Raw genomic sequence first — 27976 nt, 5'->3', positions numbered from 1 at the left:
ATAATTTACCCATCCCAAGTTTACCAGCCTCTTCAGTTAGTGGATACCAGGTTAAGAACTGATAGAATACAGGGTTTTAGCAAAACATAGTAAGCCTGATTTTGATATCCCTAATGGTATTAACTATCGATAAAGGTGTCCTGTAGCAAGGTCTAGTTTTGCCCCTTGAGTGATAAAGTGGTAAAAAGAAGAGAAAGCCAGATGTTTACTTTTGAAAGAAACCACTTGGCATTGGGGGAAGAGGGGGAGGGGTTCGTTAGATTTAGGTCAGACCAGATGGCTGGTGAAGTTCTTTCCAGTTCATTCCACCTCTGGTTTTTTGTTGAAATCCATCTCTGATTTCCTGTGTAACACCTCTCCCTTCCCCCCCCCCCCCCCCCCCAAAGTTCCTTAGATATATATAGTAAAAGCAGGCAGCCCAGACGGAAGGGGTTGGTTTGGGATGTGATGGTACATGCTATGTTGACACACCTTAGGCTCCTGGAAATGTTTTCATCCTTAAGATGCCAGAGGTTTTGAATTGCTCTTAACAGCAGAAATACACCTATTCCCCTCCCTCCTTGAGAAATGTCCTAAGGAGTACTTAGCCATGACTGTCTCCATTACTGCCCAGTGAGTGACACTTAGAAGGTACCTCTTCATAACCTTAGTCTCTCCAAAGACATAGCAGGACTATGTCTGTCCCTCTGCCAGCTTCCAGAAAGAGGGGGACATTGTATTCAATTTATATCCTAGACTACATTATAAAAGGGGGCTTGTCACCAAGCCTAAGATACACAAGGCAGATTAGCTGATTTCTCTGCCTCTAATTTCAGAACAGTTCAGAAGAACAAGGGAATGACTCTCTTCTGTCTTCCCCTTTTTAATTACTGAAATTTTTATTTTATGATCTTAAGGTCAGTCTTAAAGTTTAATGGGGGGGGGGGATGATTCAGATTTTGGAAATAGTAACTATGTTTAAGGTTTAAGCACACTTGTGTAGAATAAAAAACTTATGATAGAAATTGATAGAAGAAACTATTTTAATCCTAAAGAGCCAATTCAGTGTGTTTTCATTCAATAGTGTTCAATTCACCATAAGATTCTAGGTATATAACTATACCTTGCCAAAACAAACCAAGATTGTCTGGGACCTGTGATTGGTGAAAGTTAATAAGTAACTTTACTACATTATGCAAAGAACTGCTTCAAATTTTCCTTTTTGATTTTTATTGCAGTTCCCATTGAACTATTTGAAAGCCCAAAACTGGCCCATCTCGGTACAATAGAATTGATGTCTGGGTCATTTCAAATGGATGGTACCTTTTGTTAACACAATCACAGCCATTCCTCCTCCTAATTATATTTGCTTTCCTTTATCTCCATAGCATTAATCTTTTATTTTCTGCCCTTCCCGGGCTTTTTTTACAAATTGCACAGTCCTCTCTCAAGAGATGCTACTCAGTCTTGAGAGGACAAAAAATAACTAGAATAACAGCAGGATGAGGAGAAACATCCAAGTCTGAATGAACCCAGCTTGGGTCTTTCCCACTGATCTCAGCTCAGCATGAGGCACTTTTTCAAATAAGCTCTAGGGGTGGTGGATGTATTCTCCGTGGAGTTTGATTTGAACAGTAGTCCAGGGACATCGTTTTCTCTCCAAGCCAGACTGGGGAAAATCCTCTCTGAATCTCAGGCAAGTTGGAGCCCCATTTGTGTAGCTTCACCCACTTGCTACTGGAATTCCAAAGGAATATGGAATATTACCCTTCTCTTATCTAGGTTCTGCATTTATGACTGGAAAGAACGCAGGAAAGCTAATGAGTGAAATAAAACATCATTGAAGATTGTTTAATTAAGTTCTGTTATAAAAGTGGGCTCCACAGAACTCTCATTGTTTTTCCTTTCACCAACCCAGTGACCTATAAAGACTTGGAGGGGTTGTTTCTCACTCCTACCTTCACCGAATCAATCAGAAGATAGTTCAGTCATCTTTGTTGAAAGACTGAGCTTTTTCATTTTGAGGATCGTGTCTTAATTTTTAGAGAGGGTTTTCTTTTTTTTTTCCTTTTTATTTACAAAACATCTGCATGGGTAATTTTTTCAACATTGACCCTTATAAAACCTTCTGTTGCAAATTTTCCCCTCCTTCCCCCCACCTCCTCCCCTAGATGGCAGGTAGTCCAATTCATATTAAATATGTTAAATTATATTTAAATCCAATATATATGTGTGTGTGTGTGTGTGTGTATACAGTTATCTTGCTGCACAAGAAAAATCGGATCTAGAAAGAAAAAAAACTTGAGATGGAAAATAAAAATGCAAGCAAATAACAGAAAAAGTGAAAATGCTATATTGTGGTCCACACTCAGTTCCCATACTCCTCTAGAGAGGGTTTTCTAGATAATTTTATGGGCATCCAATTGGCTGTTCTCTGTTATTGATCAATGAATTATGAAAATAGGACTCCAATGAGCTGAGTAAATGTTTATGGACCCAGCTTTCCTATTTTTAACATTTAGGCTGCATTTAATTTTCCTTATTTTGTCTTTGTTTTTTAAATAACCTCTTAGAAGTGAAAAGGAATTCCTCCTTTGCAAAAGTAGAGGAATCTGAATGAGAATTATTGCATGTATTATCATATTGTTGGTGTGTGGATTTTGCTAAATCAATTTTCTCTCTTTCATTGTTTCATTTTCACAAGAGATAACTAGATAATGGGGGAGGGGAGCAGGAATTATTTGGGAGTCAAAGGTAATATGAAAAGAGACTAAGAAAGGGGGGAAAAAATGCCACAGATGTTGGCCATTTGGTGCACTGATTTGTGAGGGAGCTTGAGTGCTTACCAAAATGGCAAGCATTGGGGTGCATGCACGCACACACACACACGCATATATAGCCTCTTTTCTTTCCTCTTTGATTTCATCTGACACAAATCAGAATTAACCATCCTACATTAGTGACCTGAAACTATGTGAAATGATTTTTCTCCCCTGAAACATAACTGTATGCATACGTCTCTTTCCTAGGCTTCAAGAAATATTCTGAAAAGTGTCTGCAATTTCTTTCATTACATTGTAACCAGGTGATCATCTAAGTAGGATCTATATACGTGCTTCATTTCTTAAGTGAACTTTCCCAAAAATCCATTATTTGAGTATATATAAAGTTTAGGATGATCATTCTTTACAAGTAAATCATCCAGATTTTTAGCCTAGACTCTCTGAGGAAGACAGTGACCAAGGGTAAATGTTGGCTTTCTGTCTCAGAGATTGCACGTTCAGGTTCTAACTAGGTCAGTAGGGGTAAGAACTGGGAGGTTTCTCAGAAATCCTAGTGGGCACTTATCTACAGCCCCAAACCGTGGCCCAGCCCAGCTTGACAGCCTGCCCATGAGATTACTGAATTAATGTAGGGCAGGGAAGTCTGAGATTTATAAGTAGAACTGGAGAGAGTAAAGCTAACACTGGTTTAGCTCAGATATGGCTCCTTAATAAGGTCCTATGAAGGGAAAGAATAAATGAAGTAAAAATCTCATCTGTAATTTAACTGTTTCAAACAAAATGATTAGAGCTTTTCATCTTTTGAGCCTCTGCTGAGTTTAAGGTGCAGTATCCAGACACACTGGGTTTTAGCTCTTGGATCACTATGATAATCTATTAGGGTTTGGCCCCAGCTTAAAAGAAAAATTCAGCCACTCATCCCTCCTACCTTAGATGTTTATGGAATGCATGGGTCCACTTGTTGGATTATGTCCTGGTGGAACATTCCCTCTGATTATTAGAAACTTACTGTTGTGACTGGAATTTTATCCATTTTTAAAAGCAAGTGAGTTGCTCTGAGGTTATTGAGTGGAGTTAACCATTAAAATATGTACTGCTGGCCCAGTCCGAGGACAAGATTCTTATAAATTGTGGACTAATCTAATAGGCCAACGTTGAGAAGCCAAGTTCTCTGTGACTTGGAGAGCCAACTAGTAGAAGTCTTTTAGAGAGTGACAGAGGTGAACACCTGACCATAGCTATTAGTTTTGTATCCTTTTTTTTTTTTCCTCCCAAGATGCTTTGGCTTGCAACGATCTTCTCCAGGTGTCCCCTGCTGGGAAGATGCCACAGGCTAACTGCAAAGAAGCATGTAATTTTGGGGCACAGTCAGCCTGTTTGAAAGACTTGTGTGCCTCTGGAAATGACGCAACGGGCTGGATTTCTCAATGGGGCATTTGTAATGCCCTGGCACTCCTGTTGGTTTCCTTCTTAGCACTCTGCCACTGAGGCTGTGCATGAGAAAACCAGTGATCCTTGTTCTTTATGGAGTTAGCAGGACAGCTGTATTTGCGTCAGTAGCTGGAATAAAGGAGGTTTGGGGGAGAGCCCCTGTGGAGCTCTCGTCTCTTTTTGCCTTTTATCTTACTGGCATATTTCAACATGGCCATCATCTTTCCTTCCTCCATGAAAGCTGAAATTCATGTCCAGATATTTAAAATTTCTTCCTAAAATTGATTTTGTTTCCTCAAAATTAGTGCTAAATTTGATTATATAATCAAATTTTTTTTCTCATTTTTTTAAACCCTTAACATCCCTTTTTCTAAGACTGGCTGGTTTGAGAGACCTGTTTTTATGTTTCTACTAATCTCTTTGTAAATCAAGATAGCCACTAGGCCAAGAAGTGATTGGACATTTCAATTATTATCTTAAACCTCCCACTTTGAATCCCATCAACCTGTTTTCCTGAGTTGGTCAGAAGCAGCAAAACCAGACTGAAGGAGGATCCTAGGGTAGCCCCAAGTATGTCTTCTTAATGATGATGCCAAGTATGATTCTGGGATTTTTTTCTATTAGTGGGCTTTAAATGTATGAGTGCCATTAAAATCAAAACTTCAGTGCTATTGTTTGCTTGCTTAAATTTCTCACTATTTCCTGATTGCAAAGAGGATGTTAGGAACCTAATCAAAAGGATTTACGAGGATATTATTAGTTTTACTCTTCTTTTTTGGGGGGAGCGTCCCAATGGAAACTGTACCAAAGTGATATCCAGGTAAGAAATAGGAAACCTGAAGAATACAAAATTCTTACGAAAAAGGGATCTTGCCAGTTCACCAGATCATGGTGGAATTTTGGTTTTTGCTTTTCAGAGGGAAAGTGGGAGAAATGGTTGTTTATTTGTGTATGCAAATATTTTGTTGGTGTTTCTCTTAGGCTAAATAGGGTAATAGATTGCCCAGAATTACTTCTTTAAGTTTTTTTATCTCTTCCCTTTGCTTTGCCTGGGTCTACTACTAAACCTTTATTGCCATAGTTAACATTTGGAGTGCCTGTGAACTCCGTTGTCCTGTCAGTCAATTGGACTGTCAGTTGCAAGTTGTACATTTCTGTGGAAAACACAGATTGGCATTAACCATGTCATCCTTACATGGGTGACATCTGGAGACATCTCTAAAATAAAAGGTATTCTCCAGCTCCTTTTCTTCCACCAAAACTTGTTTTTTCTCCTCCCTTCTAACTCCATATAGGAAAAGTATTAATTATCCATAGAATAAAAGCAGTTGGAGCAACAGGTCTCATTAGTGGCCCTCCAAAAAAAAAAAAAAATAGCCTGCGGGTTCATATGTATTAATAGATGAAAAGGTAAGGGAGAAAAGAGCCTGATGAATCACATTGGTATCTGACTTGAAATAGACCTTCTTAATTAAAGTCCAGAACCATGACAACTACCAGCATCTTCCACCTGCAGTGTTGTCACCCTCATTAGTGAATGAATGCAGCATTCTAAAGGAAAACAAGATGCAGTTCTTTGGCTCTGAGTTGGGATCATGTAGGAGCTCAGACAGAGCTTGGGCGGGCAGAGAGAACTCCAACAGTGTAGTTGTTGCATTTAGCTGAGTATGGTTTTTCTTTTTTTTTGGGGGGGGGGGGGAGAGGGTTGGACCTAAGAGTAGGCCTTAAATGACTTTTTTTGGTTGCCCTTCAAAAATAACGTGAACCCTAAGATCTTGATACTTTCATCTGCAAAGTGGCCATTTGGATTTGGCCTTCATTAAAGAGAGATTAGAATGAAGCTGTGATATGCATCATTTTAGGGAGGTATCCATACCAGTCAGATCCCAGATCCATCTGAGAATTGAGGAGGGAGCAATGCTGTGCATCTTTGACTTTGGAGGAAGGGCAATTTGTGAAATAAATGCCCTGACCAGCTTTGATTGGTTTGTATATAGATGCTGTGTTAACATCTTACCAGCATTCTCAGACCTCAGGGACATAGGAATGATCTAAAACAGGATTTTGAGGGGGATGCCTTTCAATTTCACTGCCTTCCAAAATTCAAGTCTCCCTGCTGCAAAACAGTCTCCCCTCCCCAAGATTTCAAGGGTCCTTATAGCTAGAAAAATGATTATTTTTTTTCCTCTAAAAATGATCACTGAATAATTTTAATTAATAGTTTTAGAGCTTGCTATGACCATGAATGATGGAAGCATTTCCATACAAACCTCTTAATTTTACAGGTGAGAAAATAGATCTCGACTATATTACTCATATAGTTAGTTTGTAACACTACTGAGACAGGACGTCTTCTTTCAATTGCGGCATCTTCTATTCACTCCAACATCTCTAAACACTGAAATCTTTGATTTTGTATGGCTTTGAAAGGTTTCCATTTGGATCTCTTTATTGTCAAAAAATTTGAATTTCAAACATCCTATTTTCACGTACCTCTTTATGTTGTATTATAATATATAGTCTTCAAAGGAGAAGACCACATCTTCTCTTTTCCTCTGAAATGATCTCCTCCTTTGACAACACATCTTGGAAGCATCCTAAGTCATGATTGATAAAACAAAACAAAAAAAGAATCCAGCTCATTTTAGGATCTGAGGAAAGTGTTTGTTAAGGAAGTTCTGAGCTGTTGCAAAGAATTTTGGGGGATTCTTAAGATACTGTCTTGAGAGTTTGGATTGAGGCGCTCTGTTATTTCACCAAACCTTGAGCAAGGTAAAGAACAAACAGCTTCTTTATAACTAATACTGGAAATTAGGGGAGGAAGATTTCTCTTGATCCTAATGAAATAACTGCCCCAGTGGACCTTTTCACTCTGAATGGTTTCCTTTTGTCCAGTTCTTTATAAAGAAAAATTGATCATTTATCTTCAGTGGCATTGGGGGAGGGGGGGGGAACAGGGCTACTTTGACAGGTTAATTTTTTTTTTAACTCCAACTAACACATGATCTTTGTAGACTCTCACAAATGCCATCAAGTTTAAAGATAAACAGACTCTTTCACTAGAAAAATTCAACAAGGTTTTGAGACATGGCAGCTGATAATTGAGTTCAACAGAGAGCAAGTTTGAAATAGCCTCCTAGCTGCACAGTCTCTTCTCCAAAGATTTTCATTCCTGTTTACATGATAGTGATGTGAAGTAGTTATTTTGTAAGCAATCTATTTGCAAAACAGCCTCTTTAGGAACTGGTTCCTCGGCTTATCCCCCAACAATAGTAAGGCTTCCCTGTATTGGTTTCATAATGTCTGTTCTCCCTAGAAATAGACAAAAAATCACCTTCAAATAAGTTGAGGATGGAACGATGGTAGGAATGCAGAATGCTCTCTTAAAAAGAAGGACTTTTATGTTCTAACTCAAAAAAAGCTTCTAAACAAGGCTCATTCTTTTTAGGCCTTTTCTCCCTATGATCCTATTTTAAGATGATTCTCCTTCACAGATTTTATCCTTTTAAAAGGTTCTCATTTCACAGTCTGTCTCTGATAAAGTTGGTAATTTTTGTTTTAAGTGAGCAAAGAGGGATATTTCCCTCATTCTCTTCATATTCTCTTTTGCCATATAGAAGGAACCTTCTAACTTCCCAAACCTTTTCTTATATTTATTTAGTGTCTTTTGCTTGTTTTCTTAGTTATTCCCCAAACTACCTGCACTCCATTGAGCAAACCCTTTTGTGCACACTATTTAGGATTCTAATGGTCCAAGCTAGAATTCTGAGAACAGACTCTGGAAACAAAGCATTTGAGAAATTCTTCTGGTGACAGTTCATCAGAAAGGAGCAGAAATGAGAATAAGATCGTTTGTTGTTGTTGTTTGTTTGTTTGCTTTTAATTAAAATAATAAGGGCAATAAGCCCTTCTGGAGAATACAGAGATATAAACTTTGTCTCTAGTCTACCCTCTCATTATTTAAGTTACATAGAAAAAAATCATTTTACGTGTGATACAATGAAATATTGCCCCAGATTTTTGTCTTTTTTAAGGAAACCTGTGATTTCATCTGTGATAGGGATTCTAGGGATTCCAGTGAGGCATTTCTTCAGTTATCTATGCAGATCAACCTCTTCTCTGCACTTTGATTTGCTTTACTCAAGGTTATGTTTGAGGGGAACTTGGAAGGCAGGTCTTTCTGAGGCAGATGCTAGCTTTCTGTCCTTACTCTATCACCCTTATATAGCCAAAACAAAAGCTACCCAATTGAGTATCACCAGCATAACCAGCAAGTATCCTCTTATTTAACAGGACTTTTGAACTATCTGCTTCCATCATTGGCAGCCCAACTTTTAGTCAATCACCAGGTTTCTTTGTTGTTGTTGTTGTTGTTGTTTTTCCCAGTAATGTTTTATTTTTCCGAATACATGTAAAGATAGTTTTCATCATTTATTTTTGTAAAACTTCATATTCTAAATTTTTCTCCCTCGTTCCCTTACCACCCTCCTCCTCAAGACCGCAAGTAATCTGATACAGGTTAAATATGTTCAATCCTTTTAAGCTTATTTCCATATTTATCAAAATTGTGTGGGGGAAAAAAAAGATGAAAACACTGTTTCAATCCACAATTAATCTTCATAATTCTCTCTCTGGGTGCAATTGGCATTTTCCATCCCAAGTCTATAGAAATGCTTTGAATCTTGGAATTATTGAGAACAGACAAGTCCATCACAGATAATCATCATATAATCTTGTTCTTTATATGATATACAGTGTTCTCTTGGTTCTGCTTATTTCACTTAGCATCAGTTTTTTGAAAATCAGCCTGCTCATCCTTTTTTATAGAACAATAATATTCCATTACTTTCATATACCATAATTTATTCAGCCACTCTCCAAATGATGGACATCCACTCAGTTTCCAGTTCTTTGCTACTACAAAAAGAGCTGCTACAAACATTTTTGCGCATATAAGTCCTTTTCCTTTTTTTAATATCTTTTTGGGATATAGGCCCAGTAGTGAGACTGCTGAATCAGAAAGTATGCATAGTTTGATAGCCTTTTGGGCATAGTTTCAAACTGTATAGTCTTTTACAATTAGCAGTATTTTTTTCTCATATGTTCCCTCTCAGCACCTTTTTAAGTCCTATAGGATTAAAGTTGATATTTCCACTTAAGAGATGAAAAAAACCTAGCTAGTGAGTGGCAGGTCTTGAACCAGAATCCAGCTCTTCTGATTCCCACTTCAGGGTCTTTCCAAATGAATAGAAGACCGAAGGACTACAGAGATTCAGATGAGAGAATGTTGGACATGGAGATGATCAGTGTTGTTATGGCTTCGGTCAGATAGAACTCCTTGAGGCCAGGGGACCACACGCCCCACCACAGACCAAACCATTTTTGTCCTTTGGAGTGAAGAAAGGGAAAGCCCATCAAACAACCACCTGATTGTGTCTATGTCAAAGAGAGCAAGTGCCTTAGCTTAATTTCCCTGAAATGACCCTGTCAGTTAACCTTCAGCTTAACTTCATGAGACCATGGAAGGGCCTTCAGTTTTTTCTGTAAACAGATTTCCTTGAAAAGTATCTGCTCAAGATACTCTTTTCGATTAATAGGCCATCCATTTGACTTGGGAAGAACACAAGAAGTCAAAACTAGTGGATTTGTGAAACAGGTCATAATCAAGAGCTGGCCCTCAGATTATAGAGTAGCTTCCTTTTAAATGGAACCTATGGAGATCATCAAAGACTAGATAAACATTTTGAGTTTGACTTTAGATCATTTGAATGTAACCTTTGTAGGCTATCTGAGTGGAGATAGCTGGCCTAGTTGGAAGTTAGTGTAGTTGACCTGCACCCCTGGTCCTTTGGTATCTGAGGCAAGTCTGAACAGGCTTTGTTTCTCCAGTTTTTGGTTTTGTTTTGTGTTTGTTTTAATCTCTCGGTAAGCAACCCCTCTGAGATGTTAATGAAGCTTTTGGAAAGGGAAATTGAGCTAATGTTGATTTTTTTTTTTTTTTCTGGTGAACATATGAAATACGTGTTGAGTAATGTCATTGTTCTGCTGTTGGTTTGGGTCTGAACTCTTTAAGTTTGGCCATAGAAGTTTTCAGCCCAGTTATTCACAATTCGGTGGTGTTTCTGGTATTTCTCACACTTGTTAGTGAATAACTTTAGTTATTGTTAGTGAAGTTAGTGATTTCGTTAGTGGCAAAGAGCCAAATAAGGGACTTCATGGAACTAAGACTGAGAACAACCTGAGCAGAGATCATATTCCTTGGAACATGCAAATTTTTTACAAATGCATTTGTGACTCCTCTAAGTTGACCCCATAGAGACCCCTAACTGAGGCTGACAGATGAAAGGTTAGCTCCACATTGCCTTGAAGGGACTTCTCCAGAATCTGCAACTGGGTTCAGCTGAAGCATGATTGAAAAGGGACTCTAGAGCACAGGGCTCCAGACTAATTCATTGCAGCCTTTTTATAAGTCTAGCTTTGGTTGCTCTTGATCTGGCTTCTCTTTTCTGACATAGGGAAAGTGGTACTGATTCCAAGGGATATTCCAAAAACATATTGAGCTATGCAGAAATAGCAGGTTGTATGTTGTGTTGTGTGACTGATTGGCAGGACAGGGAGTTGGGAACATGCTGGTGGGTTCTGGGCTTGTTCCTCCTCCAGCCAAGTGTTCCTGAACTGGCCCTTGTCCTTCCTTACAGTAATCCTCCACTGAGTGAAGAGATGTTGCCTCCTGGAGAGTGGATGTGTCATCGGTGCACTGTTCGACGAAAGGTAAAAGGCTTCTTTCTAAGGACTAGTGATGATCAGACTTGCTGACCAGCTGCTCTTGAAATCTTTGGATTTGCTATCTGTCAGCCCCATTTACTGGATCTCCCCCTCTGTGGAACACCTTCCCCCCCTCTTCTTCTAGAACACCAGTGTGACTCAGTAGGATATTTAAAAAATAAAAAATAAATCCTAACTTGCAGTTACAGGGACAGGTAAAGAAAGGAGATCAACTTACAAAGACTCCACTAAGTAGCCAGCAGTCAAAGTAGTTCTATTTCTGCCATTCAGTGAATTTTATTTCTCTGAGCCCTTGATGAGATCTCAGGTTGTCCTGAAGGTGGCAGCTCTCCACAGTTAGAACTAACTTTTCCGTTAGAATGGAATTCAACCAGCAACGGACCATAAATATATGGCTGTTACCCCAACTTAGTAAGGATGGAATCTAACCCATCCTAAGGCATATCAATCAATGGAGGGGGGAAGTATGTCCCACATTTGGCCAGGCATAGCAGTAGGGCAAAGACTTGCCCTCACCTTACCACTCCCAAACCCATCTCACTGGCCTTAGGCTCAACTAAATGCATCTGTTTATTTAGCACTGCTTTTCTTCATATTTTGATATTTGCTATATGAAAAGATTTGAGTTTTCCATCCTGAAAACTTATGTAAGTTATAAAAGCAAAAGCCATATCTTGAAGAAGTATATTTGTGAGCCTTTCAGGGCCAGCCTTTAAACTGTGGCCTTGGATTGAGACCTGTGATGGGTTTAGACCCACCCAAATCCTTTGGGAGATTAGTCTTTCCTTTCTTGTGATGTCACTGTTTTCCATGACCCTAGAGCATGATGTCATAGGGAAGGATAACTTCCTTGTTTGCAGAAACAGGATGAGGATATGATTCAAAGAGATTGTGGTTTATATGTGTAACGGAGTCCTCAGTCTTTAAGAAGAAGGTAAACAGGGTTACAGACTTGATTTTTCAAATGTGTGCACAAGGGTTCCTGTTTAAAGCAAGTCAGAGCCAACTCACCGACCTAAACCACAGCTGCATTTCAGTTCCTCTTAAAGTCAACAAACTGAGTAACTGTTGCCTTGCCTGACCCCATGATCTTTCATCCTCAGCTCTATGAACTCCCACTAAACAGAAAACCTCTCTAGAATTTGCTAGTCAAAAGAATTGGAACTCACTAGAGAGAGCTTCTACAGGGTCCCCCCATTTATAGTTGCTGGTAGCCATTTGTTAGAAGCGGGGGAGGAGGTGGGTGGATACACCTGGTCTTTCTTTTAGAGCAGCCCCTTCCTTATCTGCCAGACTTTCCTGAGCAATCCCCTCTCACTTGGTTCCTCCTCCAACCTCCTGTTGGGGAGCAGGGGGACAGGGAGGTCCCTTGGTCACTAGATGCATTTAAAGGTTTTGTTAATCCTTATTCCTAATTAAGGTCATTGAAGTCAGACAGGTTACAATGGAATACCCACAGTCACAGCAGATGAGTGATTGAACAAGGACCTAGAGCTCAGAGGGTCTCTCTTCTTGGTGTCAGGCCCATTTGATTTTTCTGGCAGAAGATTGAGGAGAGTCCTTAGACTTACTGGTTAGCTCTTACTGACTTCCTTTGCTTGCTCTCCTCTTCCTTCCTAATTATATTTTTTTAAATTTAACAGTTAAACATGAAGTGTTGGAGATTAACTTTGCTAGAAACAAGTTAACCTAGTCTCAGGCTGGCACCCGAAATTGCCATTTCGTATGTCTTTCTAATAGAATGTAACAACTTGGTTAATATACCCATACCTCTTCAGTGTGGGTACGATGTAACTTCTCTTTTGTTACTGTAATTGCCTTTTAGTGATTTGTCCACCTTGAACCTCAAGTAACAATTGGGATTCTCAAATGTGCACAGACTTAAGAATCCTCAGTGCAGACAACACTGTAAGAGGTCACAGAATTTGTTAAGACACCCTGGCGAGGCTTCCTCTGCCAGACTGACTGTTTTATGGCATTTGCTCTAACCCTTTGTGATGGGCCTGCCTTTTCGTTTATGCAGAAGCGGGAACAGAAAAAAGAACTGGGCCAAGTCAATGGGCTGGTGGACAAATCTGGCAAACGAACCACATCCCCTAGCAGCGACACGGACCTGTTGGACAGGTCAGCTGGCAAAACAGACCTCAAAGCCATCGCCCAGGCCCGGATCCTGGAGCGGAGGGCTAGCCGGCCCGGCACGCCCACGTCTAATGCTAGCACGGAGACGCCCACCTCCGAGCAGAACGATGTGGACGAGGACATCATCGATGTGGATGATGAGCCGGCGGCCCCGGAGATGGACTGCGGGCAGCCCCAGCTGAAGCGACCCTTCGAGCTGCTCATCGCAGCGGCCATGGAGCGAAACCCTACCCAGTTCCAGCTGCCCAATGAGCTGACCTGCACCACGGCACTCCCAGGTGAGGCCACAGCCTCTGTGTTAGCAGGTTGGTGGTCTTGGCTCCGCTTCCAACAGCACCTATCGCGCTGCCCATTTGAAATGGAGCTAATACCATTCAACAGCTCCCCTTTCCCAAGGAGACTCCATCTTCCCCCCATCCCCTTAGGTTTTCTTTTTTGTTTGAAACTAACTGGCTGAGAGATCCTGTTTCTTTTCTCATAGAAAATTGAGTTGCCTAGCTTTAGAAACCTGCAGCTGAGTGCACTACAAAGGGAGCTGGGGAGCTGAGGCCCTGGCCCGGCCCGCCACCTCCTCACACTTCATTTTCTCAAACAGGCCTCAGTCTTGGTTAGTTGAAATTGGGTGTCCACATGTTCACCTGGCTTCAGGAAGGGTCTTTCTGGGAAATCGGTACCTTCTGCTTGGGAGGTTCTCTTTACTCATGCTTTTCTTCTATCTACTACCTTTTCTTGTTTTAACCTGACCCCGCCCACATTTAATGCCGTTCCCCTAGTCAGAGTGGTTTGTCTGTCCCTTTTGTTCCTTCCCTTTGGCTCTTTTCTATTCGCCTCAGCCTGGCAGCTCTGAAACCAGGAGCAGGACAGAACTGTTGGTTGTTTTGCAGGTACTAGCAAGAGGAGGAGAAAAGAGGAAACCACTGGGAAAAATGTCAAGAAAACGCAGCATGAATTAGATCACAACGGTCTGGTTCCCTTACCGGTCAAAGTCTGCTTCACCTGTAACAGGTACCCGGCCTTTCCAAAGGCTGGTCACATTCAGTGGCCAGAGTGCTTTTCTTGTCTGCCTGAAGTTGATGTTTCTCCTTTCCTAATTCCTTGGGGTCTTGAGTTGTACTTTATTTTTCATTCCTTCCTCTCAAACTGTTGTACATTTCTGACCACCTGCAGGGGGCTCGGAGCATGCTTGACTGAGAGACCAAACAGCTTTGGATGCCTTCATACCCCGTGTAGATAAGGATCATTGTGTCCTATGAATTTAAGTCCTTCTATTCTTATCTACATGTGTTGTTTTAGTAAAGCCCAATATAAACATAAATTATTACACATATAATATGGTCCTGTTAAATCAGCATCCTGAAATAATAAGGATGATAATTACTCATGTATGCATAATTTTTATACTCATGAGGGACTTCTTTACAAAAATCCTGTAAGATTATTAGCACACATGTTATGATCTTCATTTTATGTGAGAAAAACAAGGCTTATGTGAAATGCCTGAACCAAGGTTTGAGTCCAGGCAGGATTTATAAATGGGTGGGCTTACTAAACATTTAAAAGATGGGGCTGGAGAGTATTTTAAAATGCTAAGCATCCACTGGACAGTATTGAGGTGTTACAGTATCCATAGGCAAATGGTCTGAGGAGATGACTCCTGGGCTGTGAGTTCTAAAAATTGCCTGGCCCCATGCAGTCTCTAACTGCTGTAATCTCTGCTTCCCAAGAATCCTGGCTCAACTCAGGTTGAGAGTTCCTCAGTAAAAGTTGCTTAGCTATTTGTAAAATCTGAACTGATTGGGTCATCCTCTGGTCAGGGCTGGGCCAGCTGGAGGAAAGTGCCAGCAAAAGGATTCAGAGTGTTGTTGGGGATGATGAAATGTCAGACTTTTCAAGTCAGGCAAGAACAGTTTTAGCTAACATGTCTTCAGATTGCTGGGACCACAGAGTAACAAATCATTCATGACATTCCTTGAAATTTACTTATGGGGGGAAATGGAAAGACTGCTTTCCTTTCTCACCATTTCCTTGCTGTGTGGCAGGCTAATTTTTTGCAGAGCACCCTATGAATTTGGCAGAGAGTGAGGAATCTTGGTGCAATGAGATGAGGTGACCTCTGAAAAGGGGGAAAGTGTTTTTCCCAATGAGTTAGTGTCAGCCTTCTGAGGAAGAGCATCGGAGCTGACGTTGGCTTGTTTCCCTAGAATGTATTGATCATTGGTCCTTCCTATTCTGCCACCTCAGCTACACTACCCATAAACATTCCTCATTTCCCAGAAAAGTGCTTCCTTCTGGCCCACGGAAATTGGGAGGGTGGAGCTAGCCTCCAGGCCCAACCGACCTCCTCCATTGCTGCTGCTCGGCTGATAGCAGTGCAGAGGCTGGGAGTGGAGGCCTGAACATTCTCATCACACACATAAACGTATAATCTGTCGTCTTTGCAGGAGCTGTCGTGTGGCGCCTCTCATCCAGTGTGATTATTGTCCCCTCCTGTTCCACATGGACTGCCTCGAACCACCACTCACTGCCATGCCGCTGGGCAGATGGATGTGTCCAAATCACATTGAACATGTGGTGGTAAGCACAGGCAGGACTCTAGGGGTCCTTTTCAAGCATAGCTTAATGAGGAAAGAAAGTCAGTAAAGAATGAAATAAATAATAGGATCTTAGATCTAGATGACACTTCATATGACCCAACCCTCTCACTTTACAAATGAGGCAGCAAGAGCTACAGAGGTGGGATGACTTAGTTGAGGTTATCTGGCTAGGGAGTGACCGAGTTTGCTTAGACCTTTGACTCCAAACTCAGCATTTTTCATTCCACCATTGCCTCCCTGATATGATAACCTGGTTTGTTTTGGTGGGTTTATCAGTTTTTCTAATTAGAAATTAATTTATGCTGCCTGTCTCTCCACAGTTTCAAATTATTTTGACACATTTCAGCTCTATGAGTTGATGATTTCTCTTCCCCCTTCCCAACACCAAAGGGGAAAAAAAATCCTCATTGTAGCTTTGCAAATGTATATCGGCAAGTCCCGAGTTTACACAGGAAGGAGTTTACACAGGGACCCCCTATAGGAATTATTGGTGTAATACTAAATAATTTGAAGAATAATGACAAAATGAATATTCTAAAAGCCTTTCCTCAATATCTAGTTTTAAATCTTCTCTAGTCCTAGGGGGAAAGAACTTTGAAAAAATATAAATATATTCTTGTATTCCAAGAATCTTTCCCATGAAAGGGAGAGGTACATTTCCAGAACAAAACTGGAGAGCACTTTCTCCAGCCTAGGGGAGGCTTCCCCTTCTCTGTAACTGGGACAATTAAAAAAACTGAATTCAGGAGTTAGAGAAAAGACCCAAAGAAAACAGGAGTTTTTGCCTGAAAAGTAGATGAAAAATTGTTCCTTTGATTTAGATGAAAGCATCTGTACTGACACAGGGGCTGGTCACATCATGCAGCATGGCAGGGCTGAGCCATTGGTCCCTTTTATGGCTCACTGTTCACATCCAGACTCTCTCAGATTGAGAGTTCTTGATTGTGTTTTGACTTAGTCACTGCTGTTATAGCCACTTTCCCAAACACAGGTCTGAAAGAAAATCTCTCCATATAATTTGTACATTTGCCACTTTGAATCTCTTGTCTTTTGCTCATAAAGACGCTATTCCCCCTTCCTTAACATAGGCATTCGGGGTAAGAAGGGGAAAGCCACCTGAGCTCTTGTGGAATTTAATATTATTCCACTCAGAAAAGAATATTAGCCCTCTTAGAAATAATCTCATTTATTAAACACCTTTCATTTTACAGAAATAGGTAAACTAAGACCTAGAAATCAAAAGATTTCCCATATTCACCCAGCTAGTTAGTGACACAGCCAGAACAAGGCCAAGTATTACCTTGGACATTTCTCTGGAGGCCATCATCTTTCCTTTTCATCTGACGTTCTCTCAGCATGGCATGAAAATCGGGATTTTCCTCCCATTTTACAAAGGGAAACACTGGAAGCTGAGGAACTTTATTTACATTTGACCCATATCGCCTAATAAATCAGGCATTTCACAGTATTCTTTTCATAGAGCAACAGTAAAGAATACTGCCTTCCTGTTGAAGGGATCCAGTATGATTTGAGAAAGTAGATGAATAACCCATAATTTTGCTGCTCTTGGCAACATCAGAGAACTCAGGAATGATGATGGTCTACGGGGACCAAAATGAAAGCTCCCTCTCCTCGTATATCCTAGGATACTCCATTCCCATCTCCCATGGAATCAGGAGCACACTCCCTTTTTCCATCAGATCAGGGAGATGAGGTGTGAAGTTGTCTGCCTGTGACTTCAGGGCTGGTGCTCTATCCACTGTACCACCTAGCTGCCCCTGATCTGTTAATTTTTGAGAGGGAGTTTTGATATAGATGTAACTCAGTATCTTTATTAGGGACATTTCCAAGTCAGTGTATAGAGGAGGTGATCAAAGAAGCCTGTATAGTTGAAGGTTTTCTTAATTGGAGCACAGCCTCCTCATTTCACAATGATTTGAACTAGGGAAGTCTTTCTGGGAGCTACTATGGAGGTCTCTCTCTTCCCTCCAGCTGAACCAGAAGAACATGACCTTGAGCAACCGGTGCCAGGTATTTGATCGATTCCAGGATACCATCTCCCAGCACGTGGTCAAAGTGGACTTCCTGAACCGCATCCACAAGAAACACCCCCCTAACCGCCGCGTGCTTCAGGCCGTCAAAAGAAGAAGTTTGAAGGTAAAGCAGTGTCTTAGCAAGGAGGGGAAATGTCCTCTCTCCAGGCTTTTCTCATTTGTCAGGGCCCTATCCAGAAGAATAGGAAGGAACAGAAGAGGATGTGACCCAGTTTTATAAAATGAGGTTTCTTGTTTTGGCCAAAATCACACAGACTGTTTGGAGAGGCAGGGAATAGTTTGAAAGGGGACAAAGATTATGAACTACAAAACCAAGCAAGATGAATCATTTTTTCCACTTTGTTTAGAGCCAGGCATTTCAATCTCTACATGGAAAAGATGTGGTTATGGAAAGTGATTACAGACACTTTTCAACTTCTTATCATTCAGAAACCCCAGTCACTGTAACCCTGGGAGTTAGGAATATACCAGGAGATCTGTGTCCCTCTAAGAGCTAGGGGAAATGCCTTGGTCTCTGTCCCTAGTAACCTCCAAGTCCTTTCTGCTTGCTGATTCTAGCTACAGTTCCCATATTCAACCACTTGATGGCGGGCACTTTTTAAAAGTGCCTCTCCTTCCCCAGTTTCCTGAGGAAGGAAGAAAAATCACCCAGATTTAAAGATAGAGATTGTTGACTCTTGACTATGTAATTCAGAATGCAGATTAGTATTTTGTGTGTTTCTGACCATGCAAACGTTTGTGCAGAGATGAAAATCACATTCTCCCATAACTAAATTATTTCAAATAGGCAATTAAAATTTGGAAAAGTCTAGATTAAATTAATTTGTGAAAGCAAATTCAAAAGTATTTTAACTTTTTGGTCCTGAAACTTCATAGTTTAGGGTCCTTTCCAATTAAGGAAGATGGACTAAGTGACTTCACTGAGGCTCACCCAGTTCACTGAATGGTTTCTCCCTCTAGGCCAAAATCTCAGAGCACTGGCTAGCTGGCTGATATTTGGACAGGTTTGAGAATGAAACTAGATATATGTTAGTATTAAAGAATTGTAATCGAGATTATTGGTAAGATATATTTTCAGTTTTATTTCACTACTTGGCACATAACCCCAAAAGAACATCAAAAACTCTGTCATCTGTTACTGTCATTGTGTCATTATTCTTACTCCTCCATCAGCTATTTCATATCTGTGGTTGATGTGTTGGTGGGAAATGACCATTCCTTTCTACCGTGTTTGCAGAGGCATTTTGAAGCTGATGTGGACTTTCCAAAAGCCCCTCCTGGGTAGAGTCAGTCACAGAAGTCAGTTAGCTTAGTGACATCTGCAGGTTCTTTGTGACCACATGCCTAGAGGAATGACTTATGCCACCCTTACAGCCCAGACTGAAGCCTGCCACACAGGCAACAGCACCACAGTCATCTCTCGTCACTTGGATGTGGGCATTCAAGGCCAGAGTACTCTATGAAAATGGCCTGATCAGCCCTCCTCCCTCTTCTCCCCCTCCCCACTAGGTTCCTGATGCTATAAAATCCCAATACCAGTTTCCGCCTCCGCTGCTCGCACCTGCGGCCATTCGGGATGGGGAGCTGATCTGCAACGGGGTCCCCGAGGAGTCGCAGAAGCACCTTTTGAACCCTGAGCACTCTGCTAGCCAGGCAGAGCAACAGGAGGTGAGTGAGGGCCAGCAGGCTGAGGCGTGCGGGCAGGGTCGTGCTGCACGGAGCGCTCCTGACTTTCCTCTTCACCCTGGGAGCTGAAGCTGGACCTAGAGAGAACAGAAATCAGGAGGCCCTGTTGATGTGGTAGTCTGCAGCCGCCCAATACATCTCATTTATTAGAAGCCATCTGGCTTTCTCCTGCCCTCCCCCTCCCACCCTACCCCCAAAGCCCACATGCCCAGCACTTTATTGACTCTTATTAGATCATAGGACAAATACCTTGAACTCTAGAATATATTGGGAGGAATAGGTATGTGTCTTAGAGCTAGAGAAAACATGAAGTGATTTCAGAAAGTGTTGGCCATTCATCCCCCTATTCCTGAATGACAGATTTCTCCAGAGCGGCTCCCTTCATTTATCCCCATCCTTCTAGAATACCTGTCCCCCAAGAGGCCTCCCATCTTTGTCATCTCTTAAAACATCTCTGTAAAGTCAGAAGGGATCCCTAATGAAGACCTGGAAGGTCACACAGATTGTGACTGGGATAGGGGCCTAAGAGAAGGTCACCAAGTGTCTGCTTCCTAGTGCTTCCCTCACTAGAGCTTGCCCAGCAAAGCCTGGTGCCTGACACCTGGAGCCGCTTCCAAGCACCGAAGAGTGTCGTCGGCTGGTTTTCTGGATCTCGTGCGTGACGCCGCCGCAGCAGCAGTGGGTGAAACATGGTCCCTCGCTTCTCCCTCCTCTGACCTGCCTTTCCTTTCTGTTTGCAGTGGCTCTGTAGTGTTGTTGCACTCCAGTGCAGCATATTGAAACATTTATCTGCTAAGCAGATACCCTTGCATTGGGACTCTGAACAGACAGAGAAGGCTGATATTAAGCCTGTTATTGTGGCTGACGGCTCAATCACCACCTCTCTGCAGGCAGCTGACAAGGCACCCACACCGTCCCTTTTCCCAATGTCTTGCCCCTCCGGGATGACCACTCAGAACTCCCTGAGCTCATCTCCATCCCAGCAGCTCCCAGCCCCCGAGGACGTCAACTGCAGCTCTTGTATGGACAAATCCAAGAAAGTGGTGGCCTGTGGGACCTCTAATGGGCCAACAGGCACAGAGGTGAAAGCCAATGGGCCTCACCTTTATGGTATCCCCCCAGATCCCCCAGATCCCCGTCGGCTCCAAAGTTCTGGGACCACTCTCCCAGTAGTTTCCCACCGGCAATCATGGCCCCGGCCCCTCACACCACCAGTGGCTGGGAGCCTTCAGAACCACACTGTCGGTATCATCGTGAAGACGGAGAATACCACTGGCCCTGTCTCATGTACCCAGAGGAGCTTGGCACCCATCCCGAGCCTGCCACCTTCCATTCCCAGTTCTTGTGCCAGCCTAGAGACCACCAGCACTTTGCAAAGAAAGAATGTTCAGACACAGATAGGACCCCCACTGACAGATTCTAGGCCGCTCGGCTCACCCCCAAATGCTACTCGGGTGCTCACTCCCCCCCAGGCAGCAGGAGATGGCATATTGGCAGTGGGAGCCAACCAGCGATTCTGCTCACCAGCGCCATCTTCAGGTGAGTGTCTGTCTAGAGGACTGATTTTGTGCACTATCTGGTAAATGATGGTAAATTCGGGAACTTTAGAGACAATCTTATATACAAAGCACCATTTCCCCTTTTCTCCCTATCTCCTTCTACCTCGTCTCAGCTGCCATTCATTCCCACATGCTTCAGTTAAGAAGGAACTTGGTTAATTTGTCCCTATTTTGCAGAAATAGAATCCTGAGCAGTTTACTCAGGTCTCCTGCTAGATCTTTTGACCCTTCTGGCCACCTGGTTCTACCTGCTTAACTCTGTTTGCTGCCTTGGACACAATAGGATCCTTTGAGTCATTTCTGTTGCTCTAAGGTTCTAGGTAATTTCTTTAGCATTTCATGGTCCAAGGGAGAACCTAGATCCAGGAATTTGCGTTGAACTTCCCTGGCTTGACTCTTTGTAAAACTTTGTAAAACTTCCATATCAGTAAGAAGTGAAATGGAAGTCCTTTGAACAGCCACACAAAGCTGATGACACGATCCTGTAAGCCATGGGTGCTTAGAATCCTCCTAGAAAAAGGTGGCCACTGAGATTTAAGCCTTTTAACTCTAAATTCTAGGCATGAAGGAAGGACAAAAGAAAATTTGCTGACTGATACTTTTCTAGATAGGGCTGCCCCCAGAACCTGTCTTTCATCATCCAGCTAAAAAAAATGTCAGTACTCTTTTTCCTCTGGAAAAAACTAACAGTTTGTGGTTTGCTATCCAGAGTTGCTAATCTGGTGACGTTTCAAATTCTGATAGAATTTTATGCAGTTAGGGCAGCTAGGTGACACATTGTATAGACTGTCACATCTGTAGTCAGAAAGACTCCTCTTCTTGAATTCAAATCAGGTCTCTCTCACTTCCTAGCTCTGTGATCCTAGACAAGTGTTTCCTCATCTGTAAAATGAGTTGGAGAAGGAAATGACAGACCACTCCAATATCTTTACCAAAAAAAAATAATAATAATACAGCTTCTTGTAGTTTTTTTTTTAGGTCTTAACTAGGTGATCCCCTATATGAGAAGACCCTCAATACACAGTGATGGTTCATCAAAAATTACTGTCCTTTCAAAGAATAAACCTCTCAGTTTGAGGACTTAGAGATTTTTTTACTGGAGTAATATACAGTCTTTGGGAAGGAGAATGGGGTTTCCCTAGGTTAAGAAATAAGGTCAGACCAAAAACAGGGCACTTTAAAAATAACTCTTATCTTTTCTTTCTACTGTATCCACAGATGGCAAGGTCAGCCCCGGCACGTTATCCATAGGAAGCGCGTTAACTGTACCCCCTTTCTCAGCCAACTCTACTGCAATGGTAGATCTTACCAATTCTCTTCGAGCATTAATGGACGTCAATGGAGGTGAGTGAGCAGCTTCTGAAGCTTACAAAACCTTAGCAGTGAATCTCAGCATTATTTCCTTTAGACTGGTAATTAGGGATGTTTCTGAGGCAACAAGGATCAAAGGCGTAAGGGTGAAAGGAATGTTCCTTTCTTTGCTTTCCATCTTCTAAGCTCACAAGGACACCTGCAGAGATTAGGGAGTAGACTCAGGTACCGTGACCTCATAGCCCCATTTATTTTATTTTTCCAATTAAATGTAAAGATAGTTTAAAATATTCATTTCTGTAAGATTTTATGTTCCAAACTTTTTTCTCCTTACCTACCCCATCCTGCCCTCTCCCCCAAGATAGCAAGCAATCTGATAAAAGGTTAAACATGTGCAATCCTTTTAAACATATTTTCCTATTAATCATATTGGGAAAGAAAAATCAAAAGGAAAAACCGTGAGAAAGAAAAAAGCAAAAGAAAAGGAGAAAATAGTCTCCATAGTTTTCTCTCTGGCTGTGCATAGCATTTTCCATCCCAAGTCTATTGGGGTTATCGTGGATCACTGCATTTCTGAGAACTTCTCAAGCCTATCAATAATCGATCATCACATAAGCTTGCTGTTACTGTATACATTCTTCCCTCCATTTGCTCACTCAGTATCAGTTTTGGGGTTTTTTGAAATCCGCCTGCTTATAACTTACTTGACTATTCCCCAATTGTTGGGCATCCGCTCATTTTCCAATTCTTTGCCACCACAAAAAGAGCTGCTGCAAGCATTTTTGCACATGAGTCCTTTTCCCTTTTTTATGATTTTTGGTCCCATTTATTTAGAACCCCCAAAGACTACAGGAGAAAGATCCCCCTATACAGTAATTAAGAAGTCCAGGCATCTATTGCTGAGGCACGTAGACAAAATAAGGGGTATTTGGAATATCAATATTGGTTGATTTTATTTGGCACATTCAGGTTACCTGACATTAAGCCAACTTATCCTAAAGAGCAACGACTGTAAAGCCACAATTCAGAACCAGAAAGCAGCCAGAAACTTCCAAATGGCTCTCAGCTCCCTCCTGGGTTCTCCTACTCTGAGCAGCCCTCTTTTTGAAGTCAAACCTATAGATTGAAATGGCAGAACTTAATATCTGAAGAATTTAAAGACCCTCCCACTTTTCACTTCCTCATTCCCTCCCCAGTTACTCATTGGCCTATCTGTTTGGTTCACAGATATTGAGATAAATATGCTGGATGAGAAGCTGATCAAGTTCCTGGCCTTGCAGAGAATACATCAGCTTTTTCCTTCCCGAGTCCAAACTGTGGTTGGCAATGTTGGGACTCACTCCCTGGCCCCTGGGGGGCACCATACAGAAGGTAGGTACATAGTCTGTCCACTCCATGTGGCAGAGCAGCTATCCTTCCCTCCCTATGCAGTGTGGGCTGTTGCTTTGAGCTTTTTCAAAGGTCAGGGGTCTCAGAACTTTGCCTCTTGCTGGGCAAGAGCAAGATGGTAACCCCAGCTTTTAGGTTGAACTCTAAGGCTTTTATAGTCCTTGCTCTCTCAAGGATCAAAGTGATCTTACTTTGAGGCCTAAACTGAAGAGCCATCAGCAGGCAGGCATTAATGTCCAGCAGACACTGGCCTCTGTGATGTGCCCACTCTGATGTGTGTATCACCTTCCCCAGACATTGGAAGCGGTCAAGAGCAGGCAGAGGGCCATCAGACTGACCTTGAAGTATTTGGGGAGGTAGTAATGAACTGAAAGAAGTAACAGTATAAGAGTAGCTGGTGTTTACTTAGCACTTTAAGATTATAAGGTGTTTGACCTCATTTTATGTCATTTGTTCAGCAACTGTGTGAGTTAAGCATTAGAAGTATTATTATCCCCATCTTACAGAGAAAAGGTGCCGGGGATCATCTCGGGACCCTGCCCCTCATCCGCTTCTCCCAGCCTCTCCAGATGGGACCTTCCCCTTAAGCTCGAAAAGCTTCAGAAAGCTGAACCATTACATAACCAGGCTTGGCCTCCTGCAGCCAAGGCCAGCCTAGAAGAGTCCTGACTAAAGCCCTAAGGCATTTTCCTCAGGAGAAGGAGCTCTATCAACTTATCTATCCCGTTATTTGTTAGGTGAGGGTCAGGTCCCAGTGTGAGGGTCAAGGCAGGCCCTCTGCTCCTGACCTCTGAGTGATGTCATCCCTATCTGTGTGTGTGTTGTAGTGCACAGAAAGGAGGTGCAAGCCCGAGCTGTATTCTACCCTCTCATGGGTTTGGGAGGAGCTGTGAACATGTGCTATCGAACCCTCTACATTGGAACAGGTGAGCCAGCCTACAAGAAGAGCCTCTGAGATTGTGTTAGGAACCACCCCCTACAGTTCCAACACTGGGAAGGGAGGAGGGGGCCTCTCCCCCAGGCATTCATTCAGCTAGGGACCCCAAACAATAGAGAAGAGGGGGCAAGTAGCTACTTGTCCATCCCCACATAGGACAGAGCAAGAGAAAATGGGCTTGAGTGACAGCAAGAGAGATGCAAGTTAGCCTTAACTTCTGGACATTGAGACTGGTTAATCAGCACAAGAAGGTACCAGAGGAGGTTGTGGACTCTACTTTCCTAGAGATCTTTTAAGAATAGGTGAGATGCACACATGCCCGTATTTGCCCAACCCTGCATTTATCTCCCAAGGGGTTGGATATGTTAACCTCCAGAAGGACTTTTCTGAGACCTTTCTAGCCCAGCAGTTGCCCTCCCCTTCTAGTGGATACGATTTAATAGATCTTTCACCTTTCAAAATGTGTCCCAATTAAAGACCATGTCCCATTGCTCAGAGATCTCTTTTCTCCAGCAGAGAATGGTAGCTATATATCCCAAAGGATATTTGATTGTCCTTGCACTTTGCAAGCAGAGAATTAGTAGGGCCCTCGGCTTTAGTTCACTTTGTATGCCCTCTGACCTTGAGAGGCCAGAGCAAAGGAACAGTTACTCTGTCCAGCAGAGAGACAGCTGCAAACAACCCCCAAACTGGGAACTCTCACCCCCATCTCTTAAGGATAGAAAGGCAGGGACCCTCAGCGGCCTCCTCCATTTCTTACTTCGTACCCCAAAGGCAAAACTTTGAGGCAAAACTCAAGAACTACTTCTTGGAACCTGTGTTCTGTCTCTTTCCTCCCATACTCACCACCCACCTGCAGGAGCTGACATGGACGTGTGCCTTACAAACTACGGTCACTGTAATTATGTGTCTGGGAAACATGCCTGCATCTTCTATGATGAGGTGAGTGAGAGCAGGCCCCGGGGATGACGGCTGATCTTTGCAGACCTGGGGCACCTCAGGCATCGTCCTGTTCACTGACCCTCCCTTCCTGACAATGAAGGGCCAGAGGCCCGCTGTCTCATTGTGCTCTCTGAGCAGAAAGAAGCAGTCAGCAGCTCTCTTCCTGGTGGCTTTGGGCAGGGCAGGAGCCTGCCTGCTGGCAAGGAAAAGAAGAGAGTTAGGATTGGCCAGCAGAGAGGCCCAGGAGAGCCTGATGTTGGGTTCCATTGGTCAGGGGACTAGTGATCCCACGCCACTGTTCTGCCTTGGAGTCACTAAGCTGTGCCTGGACAGGAAGCTGTCCAGGGTGTGCACAGCTGAAGGCAGGGACCTGTCTGGGAGGCTTAATTCCTGGAAGGACTTCAGTAGCCTAAGGAGAGGCTATCATGAAGACCCTTGTGAATGGAGGTGTGAGCATGGGGGTTGGGGGGTTGGGGGGGGTCTGCCTGGGCAGGCAGCATAGCTCTGTCCCCAGCTTGATGAGCTTATGTCTAGTTTTCCCTTAGAATACCAAGCATTATGAGCTGTTGAACTACAGTGAACACGGGACAACGGTGGACAACGTGCTGTATTCCTGTGACTTCTCAGAGAAGACGCCCCCCACTCCCCCCAGCAGTATTGTTGCCAAAGTGCAAAGTATCATCAGTAAGTTGGGACAAGGCCCATTGAGTGACTGCCTCTGAATTGCCCTTTATCTCCTCCCACCTGCTCTAGGTTCTGTCCGCTGGCCTTATTCTTGCCCTTCTTTGAAGGACATCTCTAGCCTCTGGGGTTTTGATCTGCCTGCCATGTTGGTGCCCCTCTCTTGAGGAGAAATGCTGCACCAACTTCCTAAACACATATTCTCCTTAGCCTTCCTTCAGTCCCAACAGATCTTTCCAGTTTCCAATTCCCGGCCTTATCTTTGCTCAGCTCACTTGACTTCCCCACACAACTACCATATGCTTGTGCATTTACCCAGAATTCCCCATGTAGCCCCCTCCTCATCCTCATAAAGCCATGCTCTGCTCATCTAATCCTCAGTGAGACTGCTGCTGCTCGGGGGACCTGCACCCCCCTCCCTCTGACCCCGCGTCCCATCTTCTTCTCACAGAGCGCAGAAGGAACCGGAAGCAGGAAGATGACTCCCCAGAAGAGGCGGCTGTGATGAGCTCCCAGGCCCAGGGCCAGCCCCGGTGGCCATGTAACTGCAAAGCCAGCAGCTCGAGCTTGATAGGGGGCAGCGGGGCCGGCTGGGAGGGCACGGCCTTGCTGCACCACGGCAGCTACATCAAGCTGGGCTGCCTGCAATTTGTCTTCAGTGTCACGGAGTTTGCAACCAAACCACCTAAAGGGGACACTGCCCTCCTTCCAGATGGGGGCCTGGCTGAGAAACTCTCTCTCAAGCCTCCCCAGGGCCCCGTGCTGCGCTCCAACTCAGTGCCCTAGGCCGTGGGCGCAGGCTGGCAAGCCCTCCTTCCACGCACCTCCACCTTGAGACTCCTCCAATGCAAACATGTACAAAACCAAGCCCGCGGTTTTTCTATCCTCCACCAGAAACTGTTCAACTCCAACCTTTGCATGAAATGAAGAAAACCTTTTGACTCTTTTTTTATCCTTTTTCTTCTTTCTCAAGTTCTAGGGGGCATTTGCACATATATTTGTACTCGACATTTCATGGGAACGGGGCAGACCGGAGCTCAAAGGAGCTTTGGGGAGGGGAGGCCGAGGACCTGGACACTTCCTCCGAAGCAAAAATCAAGACGCACCCTGCCCCACCTCCCTCCCCACCCCAGACCCCACCCTGCCCACCCACCCACCGTTGTAAAATAATCAGAAACTTGTTCTATTTTGTGGCAGTGACAATAGTTTTATATTAAAAGAAAAAAAATACAGTTTTCATACAGCAAAATCTATACAATATCATTGTTTTATTTAATATAAAGATCGCTACCCACTCTCCTCCCATGGCTCCCCATCCCCCCTGCTGCGGTTGCACTACAGGTAGCCTACTGTGTGTTGTGGACAAATGGAAGATTTAACTCTTTTTCTGGCTGTCCATCCTGTTGTATTTCAAATAAGGAAAAGCGTATCGGATTTTGTGTAAATACACCCAGTGATGGCATTTTTTCAATGTTTTTAAAGCTGTGTACAGTACATGTGGTAGGACGTTTTCTTCAAATTGTCTATTGTAGCAAAAACGTTTTGTCGTAAACCTGTTTTGTCTCCTTTTTTTGTTCTCTTGCCACTTCTACCCTCAACCCTTCTCCCCTCACGGCTAGTACCAATGTACATAGTAATTGTAATGTTTTAGACTTTACAAAAACTTTCCTGTATTCTGTATATAAAAAACCAAAAATACTTCAAA

General features: G+C 43.0%; 1 protein-coding gene and 1 long non-coding RNA gene across 2 annotated transcripts in view; one reads left to right on the top strand and one right to left on the bottom strand.

Annotated features, from left to right (window-relative positions):
- Positions 1-27976, top strand: part of PHF12 (PHD finger protein 12) — a 34308-nt gene extending 6332 nt beyond the window's left edge. The window contains exons 3-15 of the mRNA XM_031967713.1: positions 10892-10964; positions 13003-13396; positions 14003-14123; positions 15560-15692; positions 17705-17869; positions 19276-19434; positions 20193-20991; positions 22230-22355; positions 23550-23693; positions 24539-24637; positions 25508-25590; positions 26136-26274; positions 26723-27976. Coding sequence (XP_031823573.1) covers positions 10892-10964; positions 13003-13396; positions 14003-14123; positions 15560-15692; positions 17705-17869; positions 19276-19434; positions 20193-20991; positions 22230-22355; positions 23550-23693; positions 24539-24637; positions 25508-25590; positions 26136-26274; positions 26723-27057 — 2770 coding nt within the window. The 3' untranslated portion in view covers positions 27058-27976. The remainder of the gene's footprint in view (positions 1-10891; positions 10965-13002; positions 13397-14002; positions 14124-15559; positions 15693-17704; positions 17870-19275; positions 19435-20192; positions 20992-22229; positions 22356-23549; positions 23694-24538; positions 24638-25507; positions 25591-26135; positions 26275-26722) is intronic.
- On the bottom strand, positions 6386-11562 carry LOC116423457. The gene is made up of 2 exons (XR_004234074.1): positions 11197-11562; positions 6386-6790 (listed from the first exon to the last, which is right to left on the bottom strand). It is a non-coding gene; the product is annotated as an uncharacterized LOC116423457 (long non-coding RNA).

The sequence above is a fragment of the Sarcophilus harrisii genome, chromosome 4 (assembly GCF_902635505.1).
Source record: "Sarcophilus harrisii chromosome 4, mSarHar1.11, whole genome shotgun sequence".
In the NCBI taxonomy this organism is placed as follows: Eukaryota; Metazoa; Chordata; class Mammalia; order Dasyuromorphia; family Dasyuridae; genus Sarcophilus; species Sarcophilus harrisii.
Note: the sequence above shows the minus strand (reverse complement) of the source record. Positions and strands in the feature narration are given on the sequence as shown.